The sequence below is a fragment of the Ptychodera flava genome, chromosome 17 (genome assembly GCF_041260155.1).
Source record: "Ptychodera flava strain L36383 chromosome 17, AS_Pfla_20210202, whole genome shotgun sequence".
NCBI lineage: Eukaryota > Metazoa > Hemichordata > Enteropneusta > Ptychoderidae > Ptychodera > Ptychodera flava.
The window spans coordinates 28,582,332-28,608,387 of record NC_091944.1 but is presented as its reverse complement, the minus strand read 5'-3'; the positions used below and the strand labels follow the sequence as shown (position 1 = coordinate 28,608,387).

The window sequence follows — 26,056 nt, the reverse complement described above, 5'->3', positions numbered from 1 at the left end:
ACAAAAATAATGACCACATTAATGACTGCCACTGTGCATCAGCAGGCCTTACAAAGACTCCTTGTTTTCAGTTCTTTGGGTGGATCGATTAGAAACCTACCTGTAATAATCCATTTGTCACAGCGGACTGTGACGGGATATGCCAATACACTTTAATGCATAAGCGCAGTCCGTCTACATACTGAGGCCAGTGGTGTTGAATCACATTCAATACCCGAATTATATTCGAGCTTGTAAAGAAATCGGTCGTAGCCACAGTATCACGGGCAAAACTATTGTGGGTAACTTCACATCTATCAGTATCTTATAATGAGCTGTGGTTTTATTTCTAGTCATTTCACTCACATAATTTGCTCTATTTTTTAACTTTAATGCTGTGTGATCATTATAGATCTCATGCCATTAAATATACTATTTATCTATTTTTTCTCACTTTACCTCAATTCTCCAGTTTTCTTCACTTTTCCTAGGGATTGGTTGTTTCCCGACATTTCGGTCAGGCCTACACCTCCAAGATGTGACACAGATTGGAATAAACATCAGAAATACCTCTCTCTGTCTTAATAGTCACATGCCTGCCTATGAAACAATCAACATTATGGACTGCCGTCTTCAAATTATGGTTGGCACATAATATTGCATAGGTGTCTTATTATGATCATTTTATGAACTGTTGTTTTGTTCGTAAATGTATTGCTTTCGAACGGTTCATCTACCCAATGTGTGAAGCATTACGTTCAGAAACCAGGCTTGAGTATTTGAATATCGTGGTCTAAAACATAGTGGTGTATGTTCGATTTAGATAAAACCTTGTTACAATGTGAGCGTTTGAATGCATGTAGAGGTAAGTTGGAGGTTAAAATCCATCAATGAGAAAAGTCTAACGCAAAGAAATTCGTCTTAGGTATAAACACAATGAATCGAAGGGATGTCCGAGAAATGTCATTTATCTGAAAGCATAGTGTATATACAAGAACCGGATGATACCAAACCATTAGGACATTAGATGAACGCTTGCCATACGGCTAATGAATTTTGTGTGCGTGGTTACATTTCCCTTCTGATGACATTAAAACCACACCGCTTCGGGCACAGAGTTTTTGATATTCTATCAACGGCTCTCGTTGGTTTCTGTCCGTGGGAAATGCGCCGTGGTTAAAAATTCATGTGCGTCGCCCAAGCGATACCTCCGGAATAAAAGACTAACAGAACATGCGAATTCTCGCGCAACGCAGAGTCCTGCGGGAATACGGGTACGCTGTCAGTGAACAATGCCGTTGATTTCTCCGCGATCAGTCATCAAGCTGTGTTTTGACGGATGCGAGATTGATGAAGAAACTATGCAGAACGAGAATGCGCGCGAATTACGGCAACTGTCCTTTCGTTACCTCAACAATTTCTTCTCTTAACATTTACTTACATGCCTCGATTACAAAGAAACCAGAATTTAAGTTTCTTACATGCGAAATAGGCACTTTCAGATTTTTACTTTCTTTTTCTCTGTTATAGATTGAAGTCCCATGCGCCAATAAAGTATATATTTTCTGAAAGCCCTTATACAGGGAAATCTGGCCTTGCACAGTACACAGTCATTAATTGCACAATAGTCAAGCGTTTTACTGAACCTTCCAATAATGTTTTCTTCCCATCAGGAAACACGCTGCAAGATTCCCTTTGAAATTTATGCATTGACAAGCCTTGGTGACATCATTCAAATCTGTGTCTGCGATTTTTTTTCCAAATTTCCATTCAGATTATATGGCGCGACAATTTCCATTCCTTGAGAACAACTTAGTCTAACACCTTCAATGCACGACCGGATTTCTCAATATCAAAGCTTCCAGAAAATATATACTTTTATTGGGCTTTAGGAGTACTTCAAGTGAGAAAAAAAAATAAAAATCTGAAAATGTCTATTTCGTATGTAGTATCCTGACCGACATAACTTCCTTCATGTAAAGTAGCGTCCGTCTATTTATCTTTTTTCTTCTTCGATCCATCGTCATATGTAAGAAACGAAGTGTTTATTTTATCACAACGTAATTCTAGATTTTAGTGGCTGTATATTGCGAGATAGATATGCGAAAATTTTCCACGAGGAACGCTCCTATCAAAGCGCATGCGCAGCGCAGTGCTCAGTATTGTTTGTCACCTGCAGGTTATGCAATAGTTATTGACGACATGCTGTTAATTAAACAACCGTGCATGAAACATTTGCATAATATGGTCGTTCGGTGGTAAGGCCTTCAAGTTACGTGACAATATTGTAATTAGTAGAGAGACAGTGAAAATAAATAGATGAGAGAAAACAACATAATCGTTGTGGAGACACATACGGTTTACAATACAAGGTTATTTTAAACTAACATTGAAATATTGGTGAACACACACACCTCGGCCTTCGATTAATTGACATATGACCTGCGCAGCCCCGTTTTGCCCACGTGACCGTGATTTGGGTTTACTAACACTACGACTACATCCGCTCGCTCCACCATTCTCTGAAATACACAACAAAGCCAGAGGGTGTTTAAAGTGATATTCACGTGAACGGAAAGAAGAGAACGGTGATGAATTAGTTTCCCCATTTCGTTATTTTTTTCTATTTAGGAAGGCGGAAAGTGGTGCAATTCCAGGAAGGAGAATATCTAGTTTGAGACTATAAGTAGCCGTAACTTGTGCCAGAACATGCAATATTATGTGTGATATGCCTAGTGACAGTGCGGCGCATGCGCTAAAACTTTACGAACAGAAGGCAAACAGTACATGCTCATATACTTGCGTGTAGTGAATCGAAATTGTTGATGCAAGTTTGTTTAAAGAGTCGGCAGAGACGTACAGACAACGACAAAGCTGAAGCATTGCAAATTCTGGTGATGATGAAAATATGCAGATGATATCTTAAAGTAATGACACGATGACGATATGTCATGATGATACACAACGATTGTATTTGGATACTAATATCGTGTTAATTTACAAATCTGACTGACTGTATGTCACCATAAGGTGTCCAGAGGTTCTAGAGTAAATTATGGTAATAATCGTTAGATATTTCATGCATTTCATTTCTTATACATGACCGCATGGCGACCACACGTAGCATACACAATGATTTAAATTAACATTAAAAATAGTAGAGTGTACGATCAGGTATTTCTTCGCCTTCTAGTATGAATTTCCTCCTTTCATTCAAAAGAAGACAGATCGCTCCTCGACGATAAAGTTTTGTCAAATCAAGAGCTTGCGATACTTTTCTGGTCTAAAGCATATGGTGTATAATTTTAAACTTAAGGAGAACCGAATCGTTCACTGCTTTAATTTATTGAAGTAGAATGCTAATGGAGGACAAATATTCGGACCTTAAGGTTGTATGTGCCTTGAAAGTGAAAGACTTAAACTTTTGCTCAAACTTTCCTCAAGGAATCTTTCAACCATACTCTGGCAAAATCAAGAATATAAATCGGGTGTAACGGTTGAAATTTTGTTACTGGAGAAACAAATTACCCAATATTTACCGATATTTGATATTCAAAATGGCCGCCATCCCTGTGTTAACTCTATGGAAGAAATTGCAATTTTTGATTTTCGAAAAACTAAGACGGCAAAAAGGTTTCTTACATCAAGAGCTTTAAAATGAACCCCTACAAATGGTAGATCAGAAAAGAATTGTAAAAGTTTGAGAGTCTGAATATCTGTCCCCGAGGCGCATTCTACCTCTAAAAGATTTACAGCACTGTTTTACTCGTTTTGAGGTCTTATGGCGTCAATAATGTTTTCACGGTCCAATTTGTGTGACAATCGAAAATTTAACTGTCCGACAGATTTAACACCGTCAGGGATATTTGTTATTTCGGGTTTAAAACATCGGTAAAGTTTAGGTAATTTACTTTTCCATTGCCTACATGTGCACAGTGACCCCTGAATTTTTTATTCTTGACATCTAAAGAGAATGGTTTAAAGTTTGCTTGAGGAAAGATAAGCACAGGTTTAAATCTTTCCGTTTCGATTCACGGATTACCATAAAATAGATACATTCAAAAAAATGTCGCGACGCATTCTTTCTTGTTAATATTAAACTGAAACTACTGAATGGCGCGCAGATGAAAATGAAGTTTTAAACAGGCGAAGACTGTGTATAATTCTAGGATTATCAAAACATTACAGAGCGGAACTCTCCGAGAAAAGGGACTGTTTTCGCCTGGCTTTGAAGTTGTGCCTATCTGCAAATTGTCCCTGAGTGTATGTAAATCCATTTGGCGATGGCGGAAGACCTTTTCAAAAAACTTGTTGAATTCCATCAAGAAAACAAGGAAGACAGCCATTAATCTAAAAATCAAGGCTGTATTATCAATGCTGTTTACGGAAACAACGACAATGAAAGGGAAAACATATCCATGGGGACCAGTCGATAGGGTGAAGCACGAACTAATTACTCTGTTTACTATCTTGGGTCGTCGTGGGGTATTTCACATTCCGATAATTGTGTCCGGTAAGCGTCCTCTATGGACGTATTCGACATGTACTGACAGTACTTCAGGTAGCTGTCATATTACCAAGAACGCACTCTTCTAAAATTTGCCAAAAGGCGCGGCCTCCTGTCTGTGCGCTTTCAGCTGGAGGCGGCAACCTTCACAAAGATGGACATTACATGAAAAAATGCGAAAATGCGGTACGATGCCCAACGTGTGTATGAAATAACAATGAGGAAATATTTGCCTTGGTTTACTATAGTAAACAAGGACAAAGAACAATTTATGCAATTTGAGCAAGGCTTTCAAGAAGGACGTTCATAAAAACATAAATGCAAAAAAGATAAGGTCAGACCAAAACTATTGTTCATTGGGAAATTTTCCGGCGGTAATACCTGCTTTCTTTTACTGTAGTGTTGAACATGACATTTTACTTACTACTGGGGGAAATGGGATACAAGTTTGAATATCTGAAAATGACCAGTGCTTAAAAGAAGGGATCGTTCCGTATGTGGCTGCGCGCATGGGACCTAAACAACGGGTCTATTGATATGCACAACATATCCCAACATCCCTTGTGTAAATCAGCAACTTTTTAAATGGCGGCCGTACTGAAACTGGTGACCGCATCCAAAGCCGAAGGGACGCAACCAACGTTTATTTGACGAAGTCTTGCAGTGACAGATTGGAAAGCTACAAACCTGTAGAACTATACGGACTATACGAACATGAATTAATTGCTGAATTCGTTTTATATTTGCACGATATGAACAAGATAGTCGAGTAGCCGCAGACAATGGGGCAACCCTTTCCTTTTAACCCTTTGAGTGCTTTAAATTTTTCCCGCCCAAAATTAAAGTGCAAAGTTTTACCAATTGTTTGTCTTTTTGATAATTATAGATCAAATGGCCGTCACTTTTTATTGACTTCAATGTTTGATCAAAATTTGGGAAAAAATCTGAGAAAACAGTTGGTAAACACATTTAATAAAGATGGCAAAATTGTCATTGGTGCTCAAAGGGTTAAGCCCATTCATTTTACTTTGATTCCTAGTTTAGGAGTATTTTACAGTGTCCTGACACATATATCACATAAGTCTGCACACACGGTACTGTGATCTGAGTGATTATATGTAGTAATCATCAACGTGACTGCAGCTATAGTACAGCTACAGCTATATAGTAGTTGCACAGTAAGGAGTCGTCTCAAATGCTCTCATACAAGTCACGGCTTGCCGTACAACAACCGTTTTATGGAACAAAGTGTTTCTTGGAAAGAGTTTTTTTACAAACTTCTCCGAAGTACTATTATGAATAGTGCAAAAGTATTTTAGGGTATATTACGAGAATTTCAGAAAATCCAAATCGGCAAAAAGTAGGAGTGGTCTTTTTCAGAATAAATAATTTGATATTTATTAATTTCGTGTCTGGCCTGATGCTCAAATGAGAAAAAAGTGTTTGGATCGCATGAAAAAAACATCTGTATGGTACATATTCAAAAGACGAGCATATGCAACTTCAGATTAGCAGTGCATAGGTAACGATAACTCCATGTTATTAGTTCTAAAGCAGATGAACGACACAGGTGGTATGGTGAAATCAGACGCATTAATTGTAACCGTTACTGTAGAGACATTATTACTCCACTTAAGAAGCCAAACAACCATACATGGGGCTGGTTTGTTCGATGCCAGCGTTTTGATGTATCGAACCATATCAGCCCGCGTGTACAAAATAACTGACAAGTGTTCTGTTGAGATGTTTTCGCGCCCAAATTAATTGCAACACACGAGGACGGGTAATTTGTGACGCACACGTGAATGTAATTGGAAATAAAGGTGTGAGGTGGACAAATACTGATATAACGGACTGAGTAATTAACTCAAGGTTCCTGAACAAAGGGACTTGGTTCATTTGGGCATATGAGCAGAGACAAACACGACCTCAATTATGTGTGACCTTACCATGGGCAGTTTCTCGATATTAAAACCTAAAATTAAAATATATCTCCGGTAACCTTTCCCGGCAGTAAATCATGCCCTTATCGATCTGATTAATCAGGGGTATTGCAGTGAAAATGGCAACTTTTTGATTTCCACTCAATTACCTTCGTTTATCAGTTTAATCTCTACACATGTGCTTCTGCTCTGTGTTATTCAACTTTTTTTATCAATTTGAGTATATTTTGACAGATTGCTTGAGCTTTGTTGTCATGGTGTCTTGTAGCCACTTAGCTCTTACTACAACAGGCAAAACCTTGACTATGGTCCAGATTGCAATGAAATCAAACTTTATAGCCTGTAGACGTTAATGGATTTGAACTTCATCGTGTCCATCGAATGTGTTGTGTATGGGAGCGTACTGGCAAGAGATGAGACTATATATTAGGCGCTTTAAATAAAATTCTTTTGCCGTCCGCGTGCTGGTAGGATAAATAAAAATATTATTTTTTCAAAAAGAAACAAAATAAAAATTGAGATTATGCCAACACACTTGTTTTTTTGTCTGCTTTTGTTTTCCCTTGGCTGGCTGGTAGGTTTTTCAAAAATCCAAGGACGGCAAACAAAGAATTTCTTTTAAATGGCCTTTGTTGAATGTCAATTCTACACATGCAATACTTGACCTAGATAGTCGTCAACATTTCATGGTTTTACACAAACAAACCATTATCTTTCTATAGCAATACCATCTAAGCATTATTTGTGAAGTGCCGTTATTTGCCCCAATTAAATGGCGATGCCCCATTCTTTGTCATCAAGCCGCATCTCATTTGTGTACAAATTGAACCTACACTTCATCGCGCCTTACGAGGCTGTCATTTCTTGTACCAACAGTTCAACGTGGATTAGCTCCGACGGTGCGAAGCGACGCTCTTGAAATCACGGCTTACAATAGTGAATTTATTGCTAGTAGCCTCAATGGGTAAAATACATGGCCAGACTTTTAATCAATGAAAGTGTCTTCAAAAATATGTGTTGTTGTGATTCAATACGTGGAAACTCTCAAGTGCAGACTTAGACCAGAACTAGAATGCTCATTCTGTGTAGTTTCAAAGGGGGTGTGACAAGCATTCAGTGACTTTTATAATTGCCCGAAGCATACTGTATAATGGGTACCATATTTAATCACGTATAAAAAATTGGATTTTGCTATTACCTCGGAGCTGACAAAATCGTGACGCACAACGTGAGTAAAACGGAAAACAGCCTTTAAGACTCTGATAATTTGTTTTTTACCTGACAAAAGAAGGCTCCCATGGAACCTCCGCAACTCGGGCAATGAATTCGAACAGAGTATGCTATTTCGCAGGCTGATCTTCAGAGGTGAGCCGAGGCAAGTAGGTCAAAGTTCACAAAGCTACGCATGCGTTGTGTGACGGTTTTCTGCGTGTTTTTTGTACCGTGAAAACAAAGCGATGCCTATAGCCTGACAAATTTATGGTGCTTTACCAAACAACCAATGACAAGCAGAAACGACATTACCGCAACACAAACAGCAAGTTTACTGAGTCAGACATAAGTCATAATGTAATGTGTATGGGAGCTGTAATGTAATTTACAAACAAAACATTTTGAATGTTTTATCATAATAATAATAATAGGTTTCATGACCTGAACATCACCCTATATTGAGGTTGTAATTTTGGCCATTATGTTTACCCAAGTTCAACGTTTTGCTTCGTGAAAAGTGCAAATTTCTGATCGACAATAACTCATTACAGCAGCAGAATAAGAGACATGCAGTGTACGAAATTGGCGGATTCATTTATATGAAAATGCCACTTAGTATGTAAGGTAATGGAGGGTTATTCAAGTGGCCAATTTGATTATCGACCCTATTTCTACAATGTTGGTCTACTGTCTTCTCTGCAGATCATGTTGTCAATCTTCTACGAACTCGGAGATTAATTTTGTAATCATTTATAGCAATTTTACTGGCATCAACCCGGTTTTCTCGCACGATCGTCAATCTTCTTGTCGAAGCGTCAGCATGATTAGACATAACACAATAAAGACTTATGATTTTACAAATCAGACGCCAAAAATTTCAGAGGGCGGAAATTTGGCGCGGCTTGTATATTATTGTAGAGCTTCAGTCAACACTAGAACCGAATGTATTATCTGGACAACACGGCTGCCCTCAACCCTTACGCGGGATACGGAGATGACACAGTTCTGGTGATCGAAACAATCGGTTGAATAAACCAGTCTTCGTAAATCATTGCGTGCAAGTATACACTGGAGAAAAGGACTGACAAGCGGCTTAAAATTCCACTCCCTCACGGACGTATCGAGATGGCATCCGTTGATGCTAAGAAAGCCTCGTTCGTGCATAGACAGTCCCCCTCTACTGTCTATGGTTCCTCGTGAGTTTCCAAAACATCAGATTTTAATAATATCTTTTGAATTAAATTCGCCAGAGGTGCATATTTTAGTATCACGCTTGCTGATCGACTACGTTTACCGGAAACGACATGTGTCATACAGATTATTTTTTAATATTACTTATTGAATACAAGTGACCTAGATTTTATTCTGAGTGGAATAACATCAATACCACCGCATGCCTCACTCGTACTTTGATAATTATTTATAAAGTACAGAACACGACCGAAAATTGTTTGAAACTTTTAAGTATACCGATGCGTCATTATGTAAGTTAATTGAAGACTTCAATGTCCGCCGCTGCGGATGCATGAACGTTCACCTTGGGCTCGGTGAATTCCGTGAACAGAGTTTCCAGTAAAATTCGTCATGCCGCATACGCACGATAGCAAGATAATTGGACACGCGTGAATGAAACCCACCACCGCAGAGGATCTAGAGACAGTCAAGCTACCTCCTACACGCGGAAGAAAGGCCAAGCTGACAGTGTACCATCGGTTGCAAAACGACGCAAAATGTTGCGTGGTAACAACTGGCGTTTATATAAAACGGTACGAGACAACATATACAAAGTGCATATAATCTAATATTCAAAATTTGAACATTAGGCTATCAGCAATACTGTCTAAAACGGCAGCAAAATTAAGACCAGACAGTAAGTTGCAAATGTATGCAACACGACACCTTTATTACATTTGCAGATAGCAAGACAACTTATATTTCACAAAAAAATGTTTGCATCCCAATGCATGGCCGTGCATGTATCTCTCAAATATGCGTCAAGCTGAAATCATAGTATGCACTGAGCGTTGGCACCAGTGAGTTGGTTCATAACTTTATTCCGGAGCCCACCTGTCCAGGGATTAAAGGCAACTGGAAAAGTTTAAAGTATCTTAAGTGCTGGAGCATTTTAAGGTATAGTAATGATGGTAAAATACACATCCACTCACCAACGGTGTACCTGTAGTCTTCGTCGCTTGTATAACCGCTGGGGCAGTTGTTGACACCGTCACATCTCAGCCCGGGGTCTATACACAGCGCCGCCCGTGTCTCGTCTGTAAGGTGCTCACAAAGGTGACACTGTGACCTCGCAGCGTCTTACAACAGGATAAAAATAAGTTAACCTCATGAGCCAAAACACATTCAGACAGAGTAAAGTGGACTTTTGAACGCATTGTTATTGTACAAAACACATTCATTTTGAGAAAAATTCAAGTCCAGACATGTGGTACAGTGTCCGACGAAAAACAGGAACCGGCAAGGATTCACTTTTATTGACAGGTCGAATACTTTACAACTAAACTACAATATATTGTATTATGAATACAGCCGAACATTGTAAAAACTCAAAAACGCAAAACTACGCTCTCTAGAATTTCTGTAAGTTAATTTCCTGACTCAATTTACGCTACAGTATTTACATACGGACACTTTACATACTAAACACGGGACACGGAACTATTGTTACATTGCGGACATTGACATAGGAATGACGGGACTGCCACGCCGTGTATTGTTTTTGAATTACCCTGACGGCCCTGAAGGTTACCGTGCCACTGGTGAAATATGGCATCTATATACATATACGCAAAACCGTGCCACGGTGGAGATAATCTGGGAGCGCCTAATTCCCTTTCTCTCAATGTATGACATAAATATTGGACCACCTAATTCCTTTCGCTCAATGTATGGCGTAAATATTGTACAGCATGTAAACGGCTTAAGTTTAAGCGATCGAACGCCGAACGGCTCTCCTAAATTATTTGAGGCATCCTTATCTTTATGTACATTCTGTTTTGTATTTTGTTTTTTGGCTACTACACAGCTTAACTGAAAAATCCCGGGTCATTTTTACAGGTTTTAGTGATCAACCCTCTCTAGCACGTCTTTTAGGATATGTGCAATGGAAAGATATATACCTTGGAGTGGCGTTCATTTTGTCGTGCCTTGGTGCGATCCAAATGCTTTACCCCCTTGTCTTATATCTATGATTATCTGTACATGATTTGTACATGATTTTCTTATTATCACTAATGAATATTCATATGCGTCATCAGATACTGCACTATACATGTTTATGCTTGACAGAGAGCTTTGGACAGTAAAACAGCGACAGCTTGCAAACTGTTATCTGGTCGCGTGTTTTTTTTATCTCTATATGAAATTGCAATTTGCCTTGATCATCAGGTAAATCCTTTAGATTAACACAGAAGGAGAGATAGATCGAAAGGTTAACTAGGCTTTTGGTAATTAGTTGATCACACCTATGTTTTTTTCACAGTCGCTGTGGCGCACATAGCTGAAATAATTTTTGTTAGCATGTCGGATGACTAATCGTAAGCATTGTCAACCTAATCACGACTAGAAGAGGATGGGCCGTCAAATCATTTGGGAAACTAATGATGCTGATGACAGCATCACACTTCAACAAAACAAGTTAATAAAACTTGACACCTGAGCTGAATTTGCAAACAAGCGTTTAGGCTTTACACAATATCATCTTAAAATGAACTACACTGACTACAGTTTGATTTCCATTTACCCAATAGTACAGGGTATCATGGTCAGAACACCGAAGTGCATCGAGCGTGCCCGGTAAGAGGCCCCCGCACTTGTTGGGTTCAAGCGAAAATCATATCATAAGGGTTTCACTTTTAATGCAGTATGCGCCTCGAGTCACCATGCAAATTTTGGTACTACAGACACAATATTACCCAAGATTTACCGATATTTGAAATTAAAAATGGCTGCCATCCCTGTGTTAACTCTATGGAGAAAAAATACAAATTTTCAATTTTCGAAAAATTATGCCTCTGAAAAGTTTTCTTATAACAATAGCTTTAAAATGAGCCCCAACAAGTGGTAGGTATAAAAAGAATTGTAAAAGTTTGAGAGTCAAAATATCTGTACCCGAGGCGAGTTCTACCTTAAGGTAGAATGCGCCTCCGGTACAGATATTTGGACTCAAATTTTATCAATTTATTTTAGAGCTCTTGGAGTAAGAACAATTTTCACCGTCTTTTTTTTCTAAAAATAGTACATTTTATTTTTCCCCATGGAGTTAATAAAGGGATGGCGGCCATTGTGAATTTCAAATATCGGTTAAATATTTGGTAGTATTTTTCTCCAGTACACAACTTCGCTCTGTAACCCCTAATTTTTATTAATGATGCGGTAAGTAAACGCTTGAAAGTTTTATTGAAAGAAGTTTTCGGCAAAAGTTTAAGTCTTTCAATTCCGAGGCACATTCAACCTTAATACATACACTGCCCGTCTAATTAAAGACTGACTCACCTTGAGATCCGTTTTTAAAGGCCGTGTAATCCGCGTCAATTAGTAAACCGCCGTCAAAGTTTCCGTTTCCGGTTACTATTTTCAAAGCGAACGTTGTGTCACTGGTGAAAAGAGGGCCCCACAGTCGAGTCGACACCCTGCCACAGAGACGACCACCGGGGGCAAGGTGCTGGCCAGACACGGCGTCAAACAATTCCATGTAGCCTCCGGAACAGTTCGATTGCCTCACACCGTCCACCGAGTTCACGGCGTGTTGCCATGGCAACTGAAACTCGGCGGGAAAACTCAATGATAGCCTGTTTCCTGGAGGAGCTGAAAACGTAACTGTACAAATGGGATTCGCAACCAGCTGACCTTGCGTTAGGTTAACCAATAGAGTTCCTGCGGCTGCTAGGAGTCTGGCATCGTGTATAGAATCTTGGGTACAATCGTCCACGGTTACTAGAACAGCAAAATACACAGACATGTACATAGATTAACTTTTTTTAAATTTTGAATCAAATGGATGTAAACCTTATACATTAATACAGATAGTCCGGGTGCATGTGTGCAGGAAACATAAAAGAGATGTGATGGAAATATTAAAGATTCGATGATAAATTACGTAGGACATTTCCTTTGGAATTATAAACAGATTGATTTAATATACAATTGATGTAGACAATATGTGTGCATGTCATTTCAGAGTGCATGGAGCGAAAGCTGCTTGGTTTGCCATTTTGTCGTCTGCTAGATATGTCGTCACTTACAGCATCAAAGCACCATGCCTTCTTAATAATTTGGCCGCAGTAATAGCGAGAAAATGATTTTTATAATGTTATGCACTGTGACAAGTAAATGACGCGGCAGAAGAAATACGAGTCTGTATCTGTCTTTAACTCGACGTAACGAATCTGCCGTTTGGTTGTGTTTCATAAATGGGCTGTGTAATGAGAGCACAGCGTATCATGGTATCCATATTTGAACACTGTATAGGTAACTGATCGTGGGGCTGGCACTCAGCGGCTTTGTGGAAATGACATGTCAATATTGACGGCAACTCCACGTCGACCCATACGGATCCTATCCTGTTCTGAGGATGAATATATCAGTGCTGATAGATTTTACAACATATGGACTCCCTCGGTACATATTACCTTTTGACAGAAGCTTTGAAGAAGTGTTATGGGGCGACAAAGTCGAGAATAACTCACGTACTTGATTCAAACCGATACACGATTATGATGTTAGGGTGTTAAATACGTACAGTGCCTAATTAGGTCAGCTGATCGGGTCAGGTCCCACAAAGTGCAAACTCCTCCATTTCCATGGCAACGAAATATGCACCGAGTAAAAGCGGCCGTTTATAATCCATAATCGCCGATGCCCGCAGCATTTTCACTTTTGTGCTGCCAAATCATATTTGCACAAGACGAAATGGCTCGCTGTGGCAGCAGCTATGTTTAATATTATTTGGAGTTTCCTATTGATATATGTGTCCGTAAATGCTCGATCTGTCGCGGAGGGTCTGCTGATCAAGTCTCATCAACAAAGATTTTGATAGCTGTCAATTATGACGTCGAATGGCGCTCACCTTTATGAGATGGCAGTGGTAGTTGACATCATCAAACCAAAGAAACCTGATGATTGGCTCTAGGTAAACATCACAACAACTGACACAATTATACATACGACACAATCAGATCATGCTAGAGTCAACGAGATTTTGCATGGCATTTTGGGGATCGTCGATAATTCCATCAATAAAACACTAGTAACCTGACCGTTGAACATCAGGCAAACACATTTAGAGAGCATTTTTACGAGTTCCATGCCATGGCATAGATGTACACCTTTCCGACAAACAAGCGCATATTGGGTCAAATAAGAATTATATGACAGAAGAGCTCAATCAATGAATCGGCGTCTTTGACAATGCTGGTTTATGTATCTTTTATCGCTTAATCTAACTGGCACAGTAATCCTTGGATGGCAGTTATAATTTAAATGTCTGTCCGTATTTTACGATCCTGTTACAACTTGACATTTATCATTGTCATATGTTAATACTATCTGAGCGAAGTTTTATGGGAACGCTAAAGCGTCATCTCATTTCCTGCTCTGAACTATTTTGCAAAGCTTACAGAGGGATTTTGTCATTCACAAGTGACACCTACTCGTTTATTTTACGAGTTCAAAGACACCAGACCATCAACAACAGACTTTGGGCAAAATTACAAACGCCTACTAAAGCCAACAACTCTCACAATTATAATTTAGAAGACATCAGCGCTATAAAAATATCATTCTACAGCCATGTCATTAAATCGTGCAACATGCCTACTAATAACAGCGAATTTTATATGAGACTAATTAATTCCAGACTAATGAAAATATCATACTTTATCAGTATCAAGCCAATGTCCCATTCATTTAATATTTATTAAAAGCCCATCTGTGACTGTTCTAGTTTCACAATAGAATTAAGCAAAAGAGTGACTGTAGACTGTCACGTCTTATCTGAGTTTTAGAGAACGACTGCGATCGGCAGATTCTAAATAAAGATACAGGTACCAAAATTGCACTTTTTAAATCTTAATCTTGATTTCAGTTAAGTACGATTTGGATAGGCAAATTACACTTTTTAAAACTTAAGCTAGAACTCAGTTTAGTACGATTTAGATTGGGTGCTTTTGAAGTCGAAGATTTGGCTGGTCTGGTTAAGTCAGAAAAATTTAGGCGACAAACCGTCAACATCCGGAACAGCAACTGCAATGGTGCATTCACTTTACAAATTATTAATAAATAACCTAGCGTGAAATTGTATCCCTTGACAACAAGGCAGATTTTTCATGTGTAGGACGATATTCGACCAGGTCTGACAACGATGATATAAATAAAAAAACACGAAATGTCTCTTTATATTCTTTTCGGCATTAAACCGACTCCTTAAATAATACAATGTACATTCCTCTTAACAGGGTGCCTTTTAAGTCGGGAGTAACTAGGTCATCATGCATTATTCAGACTTTCCATGACAATATGACACCTAAGGGTCGATGGTTTGACTTTCAACTAGGTAATGGCCATCATTAATTAGGTATAGGTAGGTAGATCGGTAGCACCCATCCATCCATCCATCCATCCATCTATCCATCCATCCACCCATACGTATACATACATACACACATACATACATACATACATACATACATACATACATACATACATACATACATACATACATACATACATACATACATACATACATACATACATACATACATACATACATACATACATACATACATGTACAGGCAAGGTCATTGGTCGCTAAGCCATCGTTGCAGAGCATTAAATGGTAACATGTTAGGTTTCAATAGTTGCGTTTACTGGGACTTTTACATTTCCAGTCTCAGTTTGAGAGATAATTAAACTTCACACAATAGACACTGTCAGGACTGCAACATCGTTCAAGGACTCTTTACGTCACCATCTCGAGTAATTTTGCTTTGGAGGGATTCGGTACAAGGGTTTTAGTCAACGCTTGTTGTCAATACAAATTTTGATGGGGTGATTTAATCCAACAATGCGAATGTGATTAAATCAACCAATCCGCGAAGATAACTTATCATCAACCAAAAATCGACCTTTGCCACGCTGTCGTTATACTTGTTGTTATGTTGCGACAAATTTTAAACTGGAGCTGCGAAGCAAATATCCTGCCATGTTCTCGCTTTGACGGTCGATCGGCTGCATTTGAAGACTCAAAGGCGTGTGTCAGATATGGTTAGGTATATCTTGAGTTGTGGTAGACGGTTCATTCCCAATGGAGGAAATTCTCAAGTGTGTGCTCGTTACAATGAGCAGTGATGTAATCATATGTCGCCAATGCAGTGATCTATATTGTTGACGCAGACCTTCACTTGAACGAAGCATTGCTTTTGTTGGACAACATGGGAATATCAATTTCTGGCTTAATCAATACACATGTTGTGAGGTTCAATGTGTAAGGTCTATCCACATTGATTTGCTTTCCGACACAGTTTCCCCCGAGCATTAATGTTTTTTACGCAAAGTCTTGTTGGTACATTTGTCAAAATCAGAGCTCAAGGAGTAAAAATCAGTTACTCATACTGAGAACACTAGGGCCGCCCTAAAAACCCATCTTACGTTTGGCTTCTAACCTATATAAACAGCAAATGCCGGTTTACATATCGACACTGACTCGTGGCACGCATTATGCAGAATGTGCAGGAGAGTATGATTATAAACACACAATTCAAAACAACATGTCTTCATTTTGAACATAACCTATAAACCATATTTGAGAAAAAAATCAAGGTCACGTTTCCTTACAAGGGAGAGAGAGAGAGAGAGAGAGAGAGAGAGAGAGAGAGAGAGAGAGAGAGAGAGAGAGAGAGAGAGAGAGAGAGAGAGAGAGAGAGAGTAGTCGACGTCCTCATGCGACCTTCGCCTTACAGAGGCCTGGAGTAGCTTTAGCTTAAACATTGTGCACACACCGATGTGACGCCCAGCTGACTAGGCTGACATTGATTCCCCCTGAGACCGAGGGATGACGTATTTATGACAGCTATCGATGTAATTGAATAATTTAATCCGGATAGGATTTTCCTCGATGGCCTTCAATGCACAGGTTATACTAACAATACTGCATATTAGCAACGGATGCCACGCTAGTCTCGACGAAAATCGAACCGCGTCCTGATTAGGGTAGAAATCAGTCGCTTGTCTGAGGGTGCCTGTAATGGTGAATATATACAAACAGGCTTCCTAGGATGATGTTGAATTGTACTGCAGCTTAGCATAGTCCCAGTATAATTCAGTCTTGCCAAACAGATTAATACATGGATTAATGTGTGTTTATGCACATATCTATGAATTCCTACACGTAGATAAGTACTTGCAGAATGCACCTGGATGGTTTATCTGACCTACTGTTGGGACTTGCCAATTTCGCGAAATCCTTAAAATAGCGATTCATCGTGTTCGGTATGGGCTCTTCGGTGTTTTGAGGAATTATTGCAAGACACTAAAAGCAAATGTCAAGTATCGCGAGATATTTTCAGGGTCGAGTCTAAAAGGTCATTTAGATTCCCCGAATTCTTGTGATATTTCTCTGGTGTCTTGACTCTATAAATAGCGAGAACCTGACATGCCAAGCATTGGTGTATCAGAGAAAGCAGATAAATTGCATTCGGCTTTCAACCAGTCTGAGACCGACCGTTGTCCTGAAACAGATAATTCCTCCAGTCTTTCGCTAAATTTATCGCTCCGATCGAGCAGAAGGAATTTTCCCACGAAACAAGCAATCCTTTAGCTTCGATAACAAAGGTACAGCAAATTAGTTTGCAGCGGAAAGCACGTTGATCGCGAAACTATAAATATCCCACATTTCTAGCGGTTTATGTTAGCAGCATAGTTCTCCGCATGGTTGCCTAGCGTCCTCGAAATTATGTACAGTCGATTGAACCCAACGCTTCTGTCTTTAATATCATCCCTACTGTTAGCGACATTTACAGGTATTGATTTGACAAGTTAAATTTGCCGTTCCTTGATGCCCCATCAACCCTTGATATTCACTTCAAGCATCTGTTTCTCGTAAAAACTATTCGCAGAGGTATGAAGTCGGTGACGCGGTTACTCTGCGAGTAGACATTTTATGGTAGAAACCCTTGCGTGCATATATGCATATAAAGATAAGTGGCGGTTAACATCTGACTCTTAAGCTTGGAAGGTTACTTCTGCAAACTTGTAGGGAGTCTCTTGCGATTTATAGCATGGCTGTTGAGGCATTACTGCGGATTGCCCTGGTATTTTATGGCATCCATTATGAAGATCTTACAGGCGACCCTCCGAGAGAAGGGAATATATCAATATGGTCCCGGCGCTTGCTGTGTCTGATGCACGCTAAGATATGTCCAAACATGTGACACCGCCCTGTTACCGTTGTTGTTTTGAATATCCCATAACCTATTAGGCGTGGGCAATTTGGCTTCGAAGTTCAGCATGCGACCAAAAACTTGTAAAATGTTGACGATATACTGTATCGCGTTCCAGACAAAGAGCAAGCGAAACACCGAGGCATGCCGTACGACCTAGATAAGGAGAGTTTACACCGCGGTATACGTCAAAACTTGGCACCAAAAGCACCATTTTACACAGGGCGTCTGCAGTTCACAGGATGTCATATACAGCAGGCAGACAATTCTCACGGTACAAGCCCGGCTAATGGCTTCCTGCCACACACTTCGCCCTCGGCTTGCCCCCTTTAAGATACTTGGAGTGAAACTTAATTGCATAATGACGTCATCAATCCAATTGCACATGTCAATACCCGTTGAGGGTAAAACGTCGACACCACACGCTCTTAAGGTAGTATGCGCTTCGAAAGTGAAAGACTTAAACTTTTGCTCAAACTTTCTTCAAGGAATCTTTCAACCATACTCTGTCAAAATCAAGAATAAAAATCGGGGATCAATGTGCAAATTTTAGTACGAGAGATAAAAATTACTCAAGATTTACTGATATTTGAGTTAAAAATGAGTATTTGAGTTAATTCTATGGAGGAAAATCAAAGTTTCGAATTTCAAAGAACTGAGCCGATGATTTTTTTCTTACCCTAAGAGATTTAAAATGAGCCCCTACAAGTGTAGCCCTGCGTACGATGCTGTGTGTTCCGCTACAGCTAATCGCCCCGCTCACCACAGCCCTGCAAAGACCCGTACTTAGGGTCGGTGACTTCAAATCCATTTTGCGACTTGACGTAAAAAGCCAAATTACTGCCGAAATTCAGCGTTCTTGGGCCCAAGTCGTATCCCTGCCTACCTCAGCTACTCGATCGCTTCCAAAAATGCCAGTCTTTCATTCACTTCTCGTAAATAACCGTCGATGTCGGCAACTCTCTCGCTAGCCCTGCGTACGATGCTGTGTGTTGGTCATCACACAGCATCGTACGCAGGGCTACTACAAGTGGTACATTAGAAAACAAATGTACAAGTTTGAGAGTCCAAATATCTGTCACCGAGGCGCTGTCTACCTTAAACTACCCCAGGGCTTCTACATTAGCCACGCGCCATCAGTGATTATCGTCCCTGCGTTTGTCAACACTCTTGACATACCGTGTAAGACAATAGCTGTCTTGGCCTGCTATTGCTCGGGGGCACTGTCTCTGTTCTTATTCGATTCACATCGAATTCAAAAAGTCATCAACGCCTTCGGTCGGTTGCACATTAACACCAAGCCTTAACGTATCTGTTACACAACCCTTTGTCCATCACTTAACCTACAGTACCTGTCTTTTCTATCTTTTGTTCAGCTTGTCCATTCGACCCAACCAAGCATAAGAGAGTATATATATATATATATATATATATATATATATATATATATATATATATATATATATATATATATATATATATATATATATATATATATATATATATATATATATTTATATATACACCTTAAGTATGAAGTAATAATTTCTATTATTTAAGTTACAATCCTCAGACAGAACGTAATTTTGGATTGCAGGATGCATGAAACTCCAGTAACAGGGACTAGTACTTTGTACTTGACGTAATATTCGTTATTGTTTATAATGCTCTGCTCTTAGCATCGAGCACTTTAATATCCGACAAGGAAATTGTATACTTGGTGTATATATATATATATATATATATATATATATATATATATATATATATATATATATATATATATATATATTATATTATATATATATATATATATATATATATTGATATAGTCAGATTTGGTACATATTGTCAGCGGACATCATAAGCGGAGTGTATGTCAAAAAGAGTCAATTGTACGCTTCTAATTCATCGGTAATGTCATAATACGAGAGACAGCGGAAACGTTCTTTACCCTGCAATGATATACTGCATTCTCTTCAACGTCTCAGTGCTATAGTGAAAGTGAAATTCATGCGTTATTGCAGTTGCCTGACAGCGAAGTATTTATAGCTCTATCTGCTGACAATGGAATCGGTTGAAAGGTTGAGACGCAAGCTGGTTTTTTTTTAAGTTAGGAAAGCCTGCAACATGCTACAAATACGTGCTTACGTCCCCAAAAGCACTTTTTTCAGATTTAGAAAGCCACTAGTGGTTATAGTTTCCTGGAAATGGTTCTATTGATATAAATACATGGACAAACCAGTCAATACTTGAAGAAGAATTTTCAGATCACTCAAACACGTCAGCCGGTGCATGCCGAAGAGCTTGCGTAAACATGACGAGATGTTGATATTCCCATAGTGTGAGGTTGCTGACGTTATCGTACTACCACTCCATGTAATTCTGCGGTGGGTGTGAAATGCTTGTAATGTTTACGCTGTAAAATTAGAACACGTAACACGGCGCTGAGACGATGATTCTACCACGGGGCAGAAGACTTACATCTTTTTTTGTTTGAGAGATAGAAGAGTGCTTCGAAAAGAAGAAAAGAAGGGTCTTTCTTTAATTACTCTATTCGAAGCCGTGTCTTCGATGCTACATATCACATCTGAATTCCCAACGAAATACTCTCCATAATTCAAGAAGGCAATTCAAACAGCGACAAAAAGCCCCATGAGGAAACGAGTCGAGATCACATCACTTGAAAGTTCCAATCTTAATTTCAATATAAAGACGGCTTTCCAAGTGGTTTCGGATTTAGCAAATGCGTTTGTTGTCGTGAAAATTCAATTATATGCCGATACAAGGCCCGGGAACGACCATGCGATCGGACTCCCGGTCCCATAAGTCTGCAGAGGAATATGATGTCGAAGCTAATGTGTCGCTTGACCTAGTTTGTTAGCGGCGAGTAAATGTTTGCTGACTCAGAGGTTAAATGAGCCCAAGACTGAGCTACGCACGTCCACGCTCATCACGATAGAGCAGCAGAACTGTACAGCGAAATGTCGCCTTGAAATATTGCTCAAGCCAGTCTGTTGTCCCGGTGAGGCGATGAGATTTTAGGTTATGATTTTTTTTCGGATTGACTACATGTAAATATAACAGACATATATCGTGAACCTAAATAACAAAGGTGTAGTATGTGATGAGTGTCACACATAGCCATGCTGCACTGCACGTTCGGATTCCAAATGCGTTCGAACAACCATTGGCTCAACAAGAAGGGGTTATTTTTGGTGAAACACCAGAAATTATGTCATCGTTTTCCTTCTTTTTCTGTTTCTTACCCGAACAGAAGTTATTTTTGTTTAGAGCTCTACCAGCATGTTCCAATACGCAGTATCGTATCACTAGCTTATCAAATCCTTTGACGTAACTGGCATTTATGATGAAATACAAGATATTATGTCATGGTTTATTTCTATTCTATCCGTTAAGTGAATGCAGTCCTGGCTTCGTTAACCAGTCTTTCATCATATTTCAAGGCGTAGCACAATCACTGACTTTCCACCATAGGAAATTGGTATGAAGGATTTCTACCAGACTACGATCTTTATCTTCAAGCAATTATTTGTTGCGTCAAATAAGTCTTCCTGGCGTACAGTGAGCGATATGATACCCTTAATGCAATGTGCTGTTAGATGGCTTTTATCTATCAGTATCATGAATCTCGTTCGATTTTGCTGCCTTCAAGCAGAGATTGTCTCGTCTAAGAGATATCTTGTGAGTGACTCGGCGGGAGGAAGGAAAGATTATTGTCGCTACCCGGTGCCTCGTCTCACTCATCGAAAGGTAATCATAAAAATCCAGCGACCTGAACTGAATATTAGTGATGAAGTTATCGATTTCTTTGCGGGAAAAATTGATGGTTTACTTATTATCTTCTTTAATCGAAAGGCCGAATTTATCGAATCCTTAGAAGAAGTCAATAACCTAAACAAAATCAACGTATTGCGTGCTCTTATATACATACATACATGTATGATATATATATATATATATATATATATATATATATATACTACAACTACTACTACTAACACAAATTACTTCAAGTACAAAGTGCTAATTTCTTCACAAAATTATTCTAAGTATACCACGCAACGTGCTTGGTTGCACATGGATCTTTGATGGAATTGAAAATCTTGATGTATTTAAAGGGTTCGTCGCTCATCCTTGTATCTTTGTTTAGTCATCCCGTATTGTTTCATAGCTGCAGACGACACTAAGCGTATGGTCACGTGACTGGACACTTTTCGAAAGACTACTTCACCAGGGAAAGTCTTTTAAATATACCCTCTGTTGTTACGTTTTGGAGCCAGAGAGGACTTGCCGTATCTCTTTTCTTGTCACGTGATGTATTCTGGCGAATCGCAACACGGAATGAGCATGTGTCGTGTTATATTTCTCATATATCGTACATCGCGCACCAGCCCTTTGGCATTTAATGTTAACTTGTCGATGGCTTGGCAGGCCACATAGTCATCATTTGAGTGAAAATGACCCGGAACTATTTTCAACTTGACCACTTCAGGATTTAATAATAACAAAATTACATGTTATACAAAAATCGTCTCAATATATATTGTATTTATAATTGTCATTTACATATCAAACCAATTTGTTAGTATGGAAATCATTCGGGAGAAACATGTAATAAAAATATTAAAGTTAAAATAGGGACTATGTACGGGGCATGGGATCGATGAATGTTTTTGCCATCTGAAGGAGATGGTGAGAGTTGCAGACCGAGCTCCTACACTGAACACGCTTCGTGGAGTCAGTTGCTGGCAAACACTCGTGATCAAGAAACACTTCGTGTTGCTCTCTCAAACTGAGATGCCGTACAGACGACGTCTTTCTGAACATTATCACTGTACAAAAGTTAGACACACTGCCAAACACTGGCCTTGCCTGCAGGAAAACATCGCAATTTGTTGTAGGGCTGTACATACCAAAGATAATCACCGAGTTATGTTACGAGTCCCGTCTGTCAGTTTTAACCGGGGGATTGCGCCGACGGGCGGAAGCGTTAGTTCTCACTAGCCATTCTGACAGCACGACGCTAAAAAACCGCCTTGAATTCAATTACTAACGTAATTTTCCTATTTGAAATGAACATTTAATCAAACTATACCGACCATTTACCGCTGATATGTGTCCATGTCTCCGGGCAGAGGACACATTTGCATGCGTACAGAAAGTAATATCTCATCCATCTTATCTGATTTGTACATGCCTTAAGGCAATTGTAAGGGACACTCCACTCCCAAGCAATGCATCAGAAACACGCTGAAGGGCAAAGCAGTTCCCATCAAGACATTAATCTGCAGACAAATTAGTTAAGGGTGTAATGTGTAGCTGTGCAATACATGTGGTCTGTACGAAAAAAAACTCTTTGAAATTTTTCTCGAACGGTACCGCAGAATACTGCTGATTGGACTCTAAAGGGGTAATACATTTGAGCTATTTTTCAGTCTAATGGATGAAATTATTACATTGATAAGAAATGGCCGATCGACCTTTCTGCAGATGTGATCTGGTTATTATTCTGAGTAAAAGCATTATACGAGTAATTGGAGTTGTACATCGCGTGTCCTTTGCTATTTGAAGGTATTAACGTACGGTATGTCCAATGGGTCATCGCCTGTTTTTATAAATTACACTAATAGAAAAGATGTTCAAGATTATTTAACGGTAGCCCTTTGTGAACCTCGAAGGACCGACACCCCTAAAGATAAAAAAATCTTTTTACTTGTTTTTAAAGTCTTTTTTGCTTCGAAACCGAACCAATTAAATCTTCAGTTAGATATGTTAACGTTTGACTTGAGACACGGACTTTGCAAGCAATTCATCGACTTTCACTTTGTGCGGCGATAGGTGTAATGCCTATTTTGTCTAAATTGTGCCATTATCCATAAAATGTCGATAAAAGAAATGATACTTCACGTCAGAGTACACGCATGCGTGCAAACTCATATAAATCTATGCCAACATAACCTCAGAGATTACTCTGGGAAATGACCCATGGACCCATGGACTATTCTACCAATAAATTCGATGGCTGTTGGCGAGTACAGAAATCGCAACATCATAAGCATAAGCCACCAGGAAAATGGTACACATTCGATCATGCTGCGTCCACGCTAGCATTAACCCCTAGAATATCTACCATGAGTACGATACGACAATTCCTCCGATGAGTAGTAGTTGTCGACACAAGTAGCGTGTGAAAAATTGCATAATGGACATCCGTTGACAGCTCTGAATAGCGTCTAAGGCAACAGACATATAAAATGGATAACTTGTTTAACTTGTATACACTCGCTTCGCAAATACAAGCGAAATGGAAGAGTTATGTATTTTGTTAATGCATTTACTAATGTCAGTTAGACTTGCACTTTCAGATGTACGTACGCATGTTTGTCTGAGAGCAGAATAAATGTTTACAACGATCATAAAGTAGATAAGCGGTACAAAATCCCGCTCCAAAAAGATTTTTTCTAGTCGGCGCGCTCGTCATTTCAGTACCTGCGCGTCATGTCTCTTGGTTACATACTCATCATCATCGGTACAGCTATCCTTGCTTGATATCCCAGTTTTGCATATGCCCAAAAAATGCTAAAAAGAAAACTGAGTATTTTACCATGCCCTTGCCGTCGCATTTTAATTGGTCGAGCTGAACCACGTGACTGACTACAAATACACAGCAATAGTCTGACTACATGCCCTAGAATATGAATAATAATATTAACAACCCGCAGTATCGCATATCGTAAACATAGTAACTTTACACCTAAAACGTAAATTGTGATTTGTACAAAGATAATTATCAATCACAAAATAAAATGGAGCACTTGTGAGCCAAGTGTAGACACTTTTTTCCCGAAAAAATTCTCTTGATTTGCATTTTTTTTACATCGCGCATGGCAGTGCGTCTCGTATACTATTTTTACACCGAGCTCGCACACGTCACTGTTCAGTAAATACACCATTTGTGTAATACATGTTCTACATGTTTTCGTAAATTTTGACGGTTTTCATTATGGGCGCGGCGGAGAGGAAAGCTAAAATTAATTTTTGACTTCCCTCTCGCCCTTGCCCGCCCCATAGTATTTTACAGCCAGTGACAAAGAAAAAACTGTAATCGATAGTGCCAAACAAGCATTGTTAGAATTAAACAAAAAGGAAAAAAAGATTATCGCATCGTCTCATTTCTTTCTGGCTTGACTTTTTAAAACACGTATGTATGTATGTATGTATGTATGTATGTATGTATGTATGTATGTATGTATGTATGTATGTATGTATGTATGTATGTATGTATGTATGTATGTATGTATGTATGTATGTATGTATGTATGTATGTATGTATGTATATGTATGTATGTATGTATGTATGTATGTATGTATTTATGTATGTATGTATGTATGTATGTATGTATGTATGTATGTATGTATGTATGTATGTATGTATGTATGTATGTATGTATGTATGTATGTATGTATGTATGTATAATTGAATTAATGTGGTGGTGAATGAATGGATGTGTGTGTGTGTGTGTGTGTGTGTGTGTGTGTGTGTGTGTGTGTGTGTGTGTGTGTAAAAGGATAAGTTTTACATGCATATAAGGCGTAAAAATCAATTGCACCTGAAGTTTCTCAGTTACTCAATATCTACGATCGCATTTCGTCAGGGACATTTAATCACAATGGCAGACCTCCTTTCTGTATTTTTCTCGTGGATACAGTATCATTGGATGTATTTCACTCTGTCGACATTTCATGATGATAACGGGCGAAATTCGACATTTAATTTGGCATGCACGAATATCTGCCTGAGGCCAAAACATGTATTCACCGCATGCTGCCTCGATAAAATTATCGGTAAACATGCACAAATTGCAGTCAGTTGGCTCTTCTGTCTGTTCGGTATTTTTTTTTTGCATGAACGCTCGCTTATGATATTTTATCAAAGACTT

The 26,056-nt window shown here is 39.1% G+C and overlaps 1 protein-coding gene across 2 annotated transcripts in view; it reads right to left on the bottom strand.

Annotated features, from left to right (window-relative positions):
* LOC139115982 (uncharacterized) overlaps positions 1-26,056 on the bottom strand; it is a 74,011-nt gene that overhangs the window by 19,680 nt on the left and 28,275 nt on the right. Inside the window, exons 2-4 of one of the 2 annotated variants that reach the window (XM_070678461.1) lie at positions 12,151-12,591; positions 9,807-9,953; positions 2,394-2,501 (exon numbers count right to left, since the gene is read on the bottom strand). In XM_070678461.1, coding sequence (XP_070534562.1) covers positions 2,394-2,501; positions 9,807-9,953; positions 12,151-12,591 — 696 coding nt within the window. The remainder of the gene's footprint in view (positions 1-2,393; positions 2,502-9,806; positions 9,954-12,150; positions 12,592-26,056) is intronic. The other variant, XM_070678462.1, reaches the window with a different exon arrangement.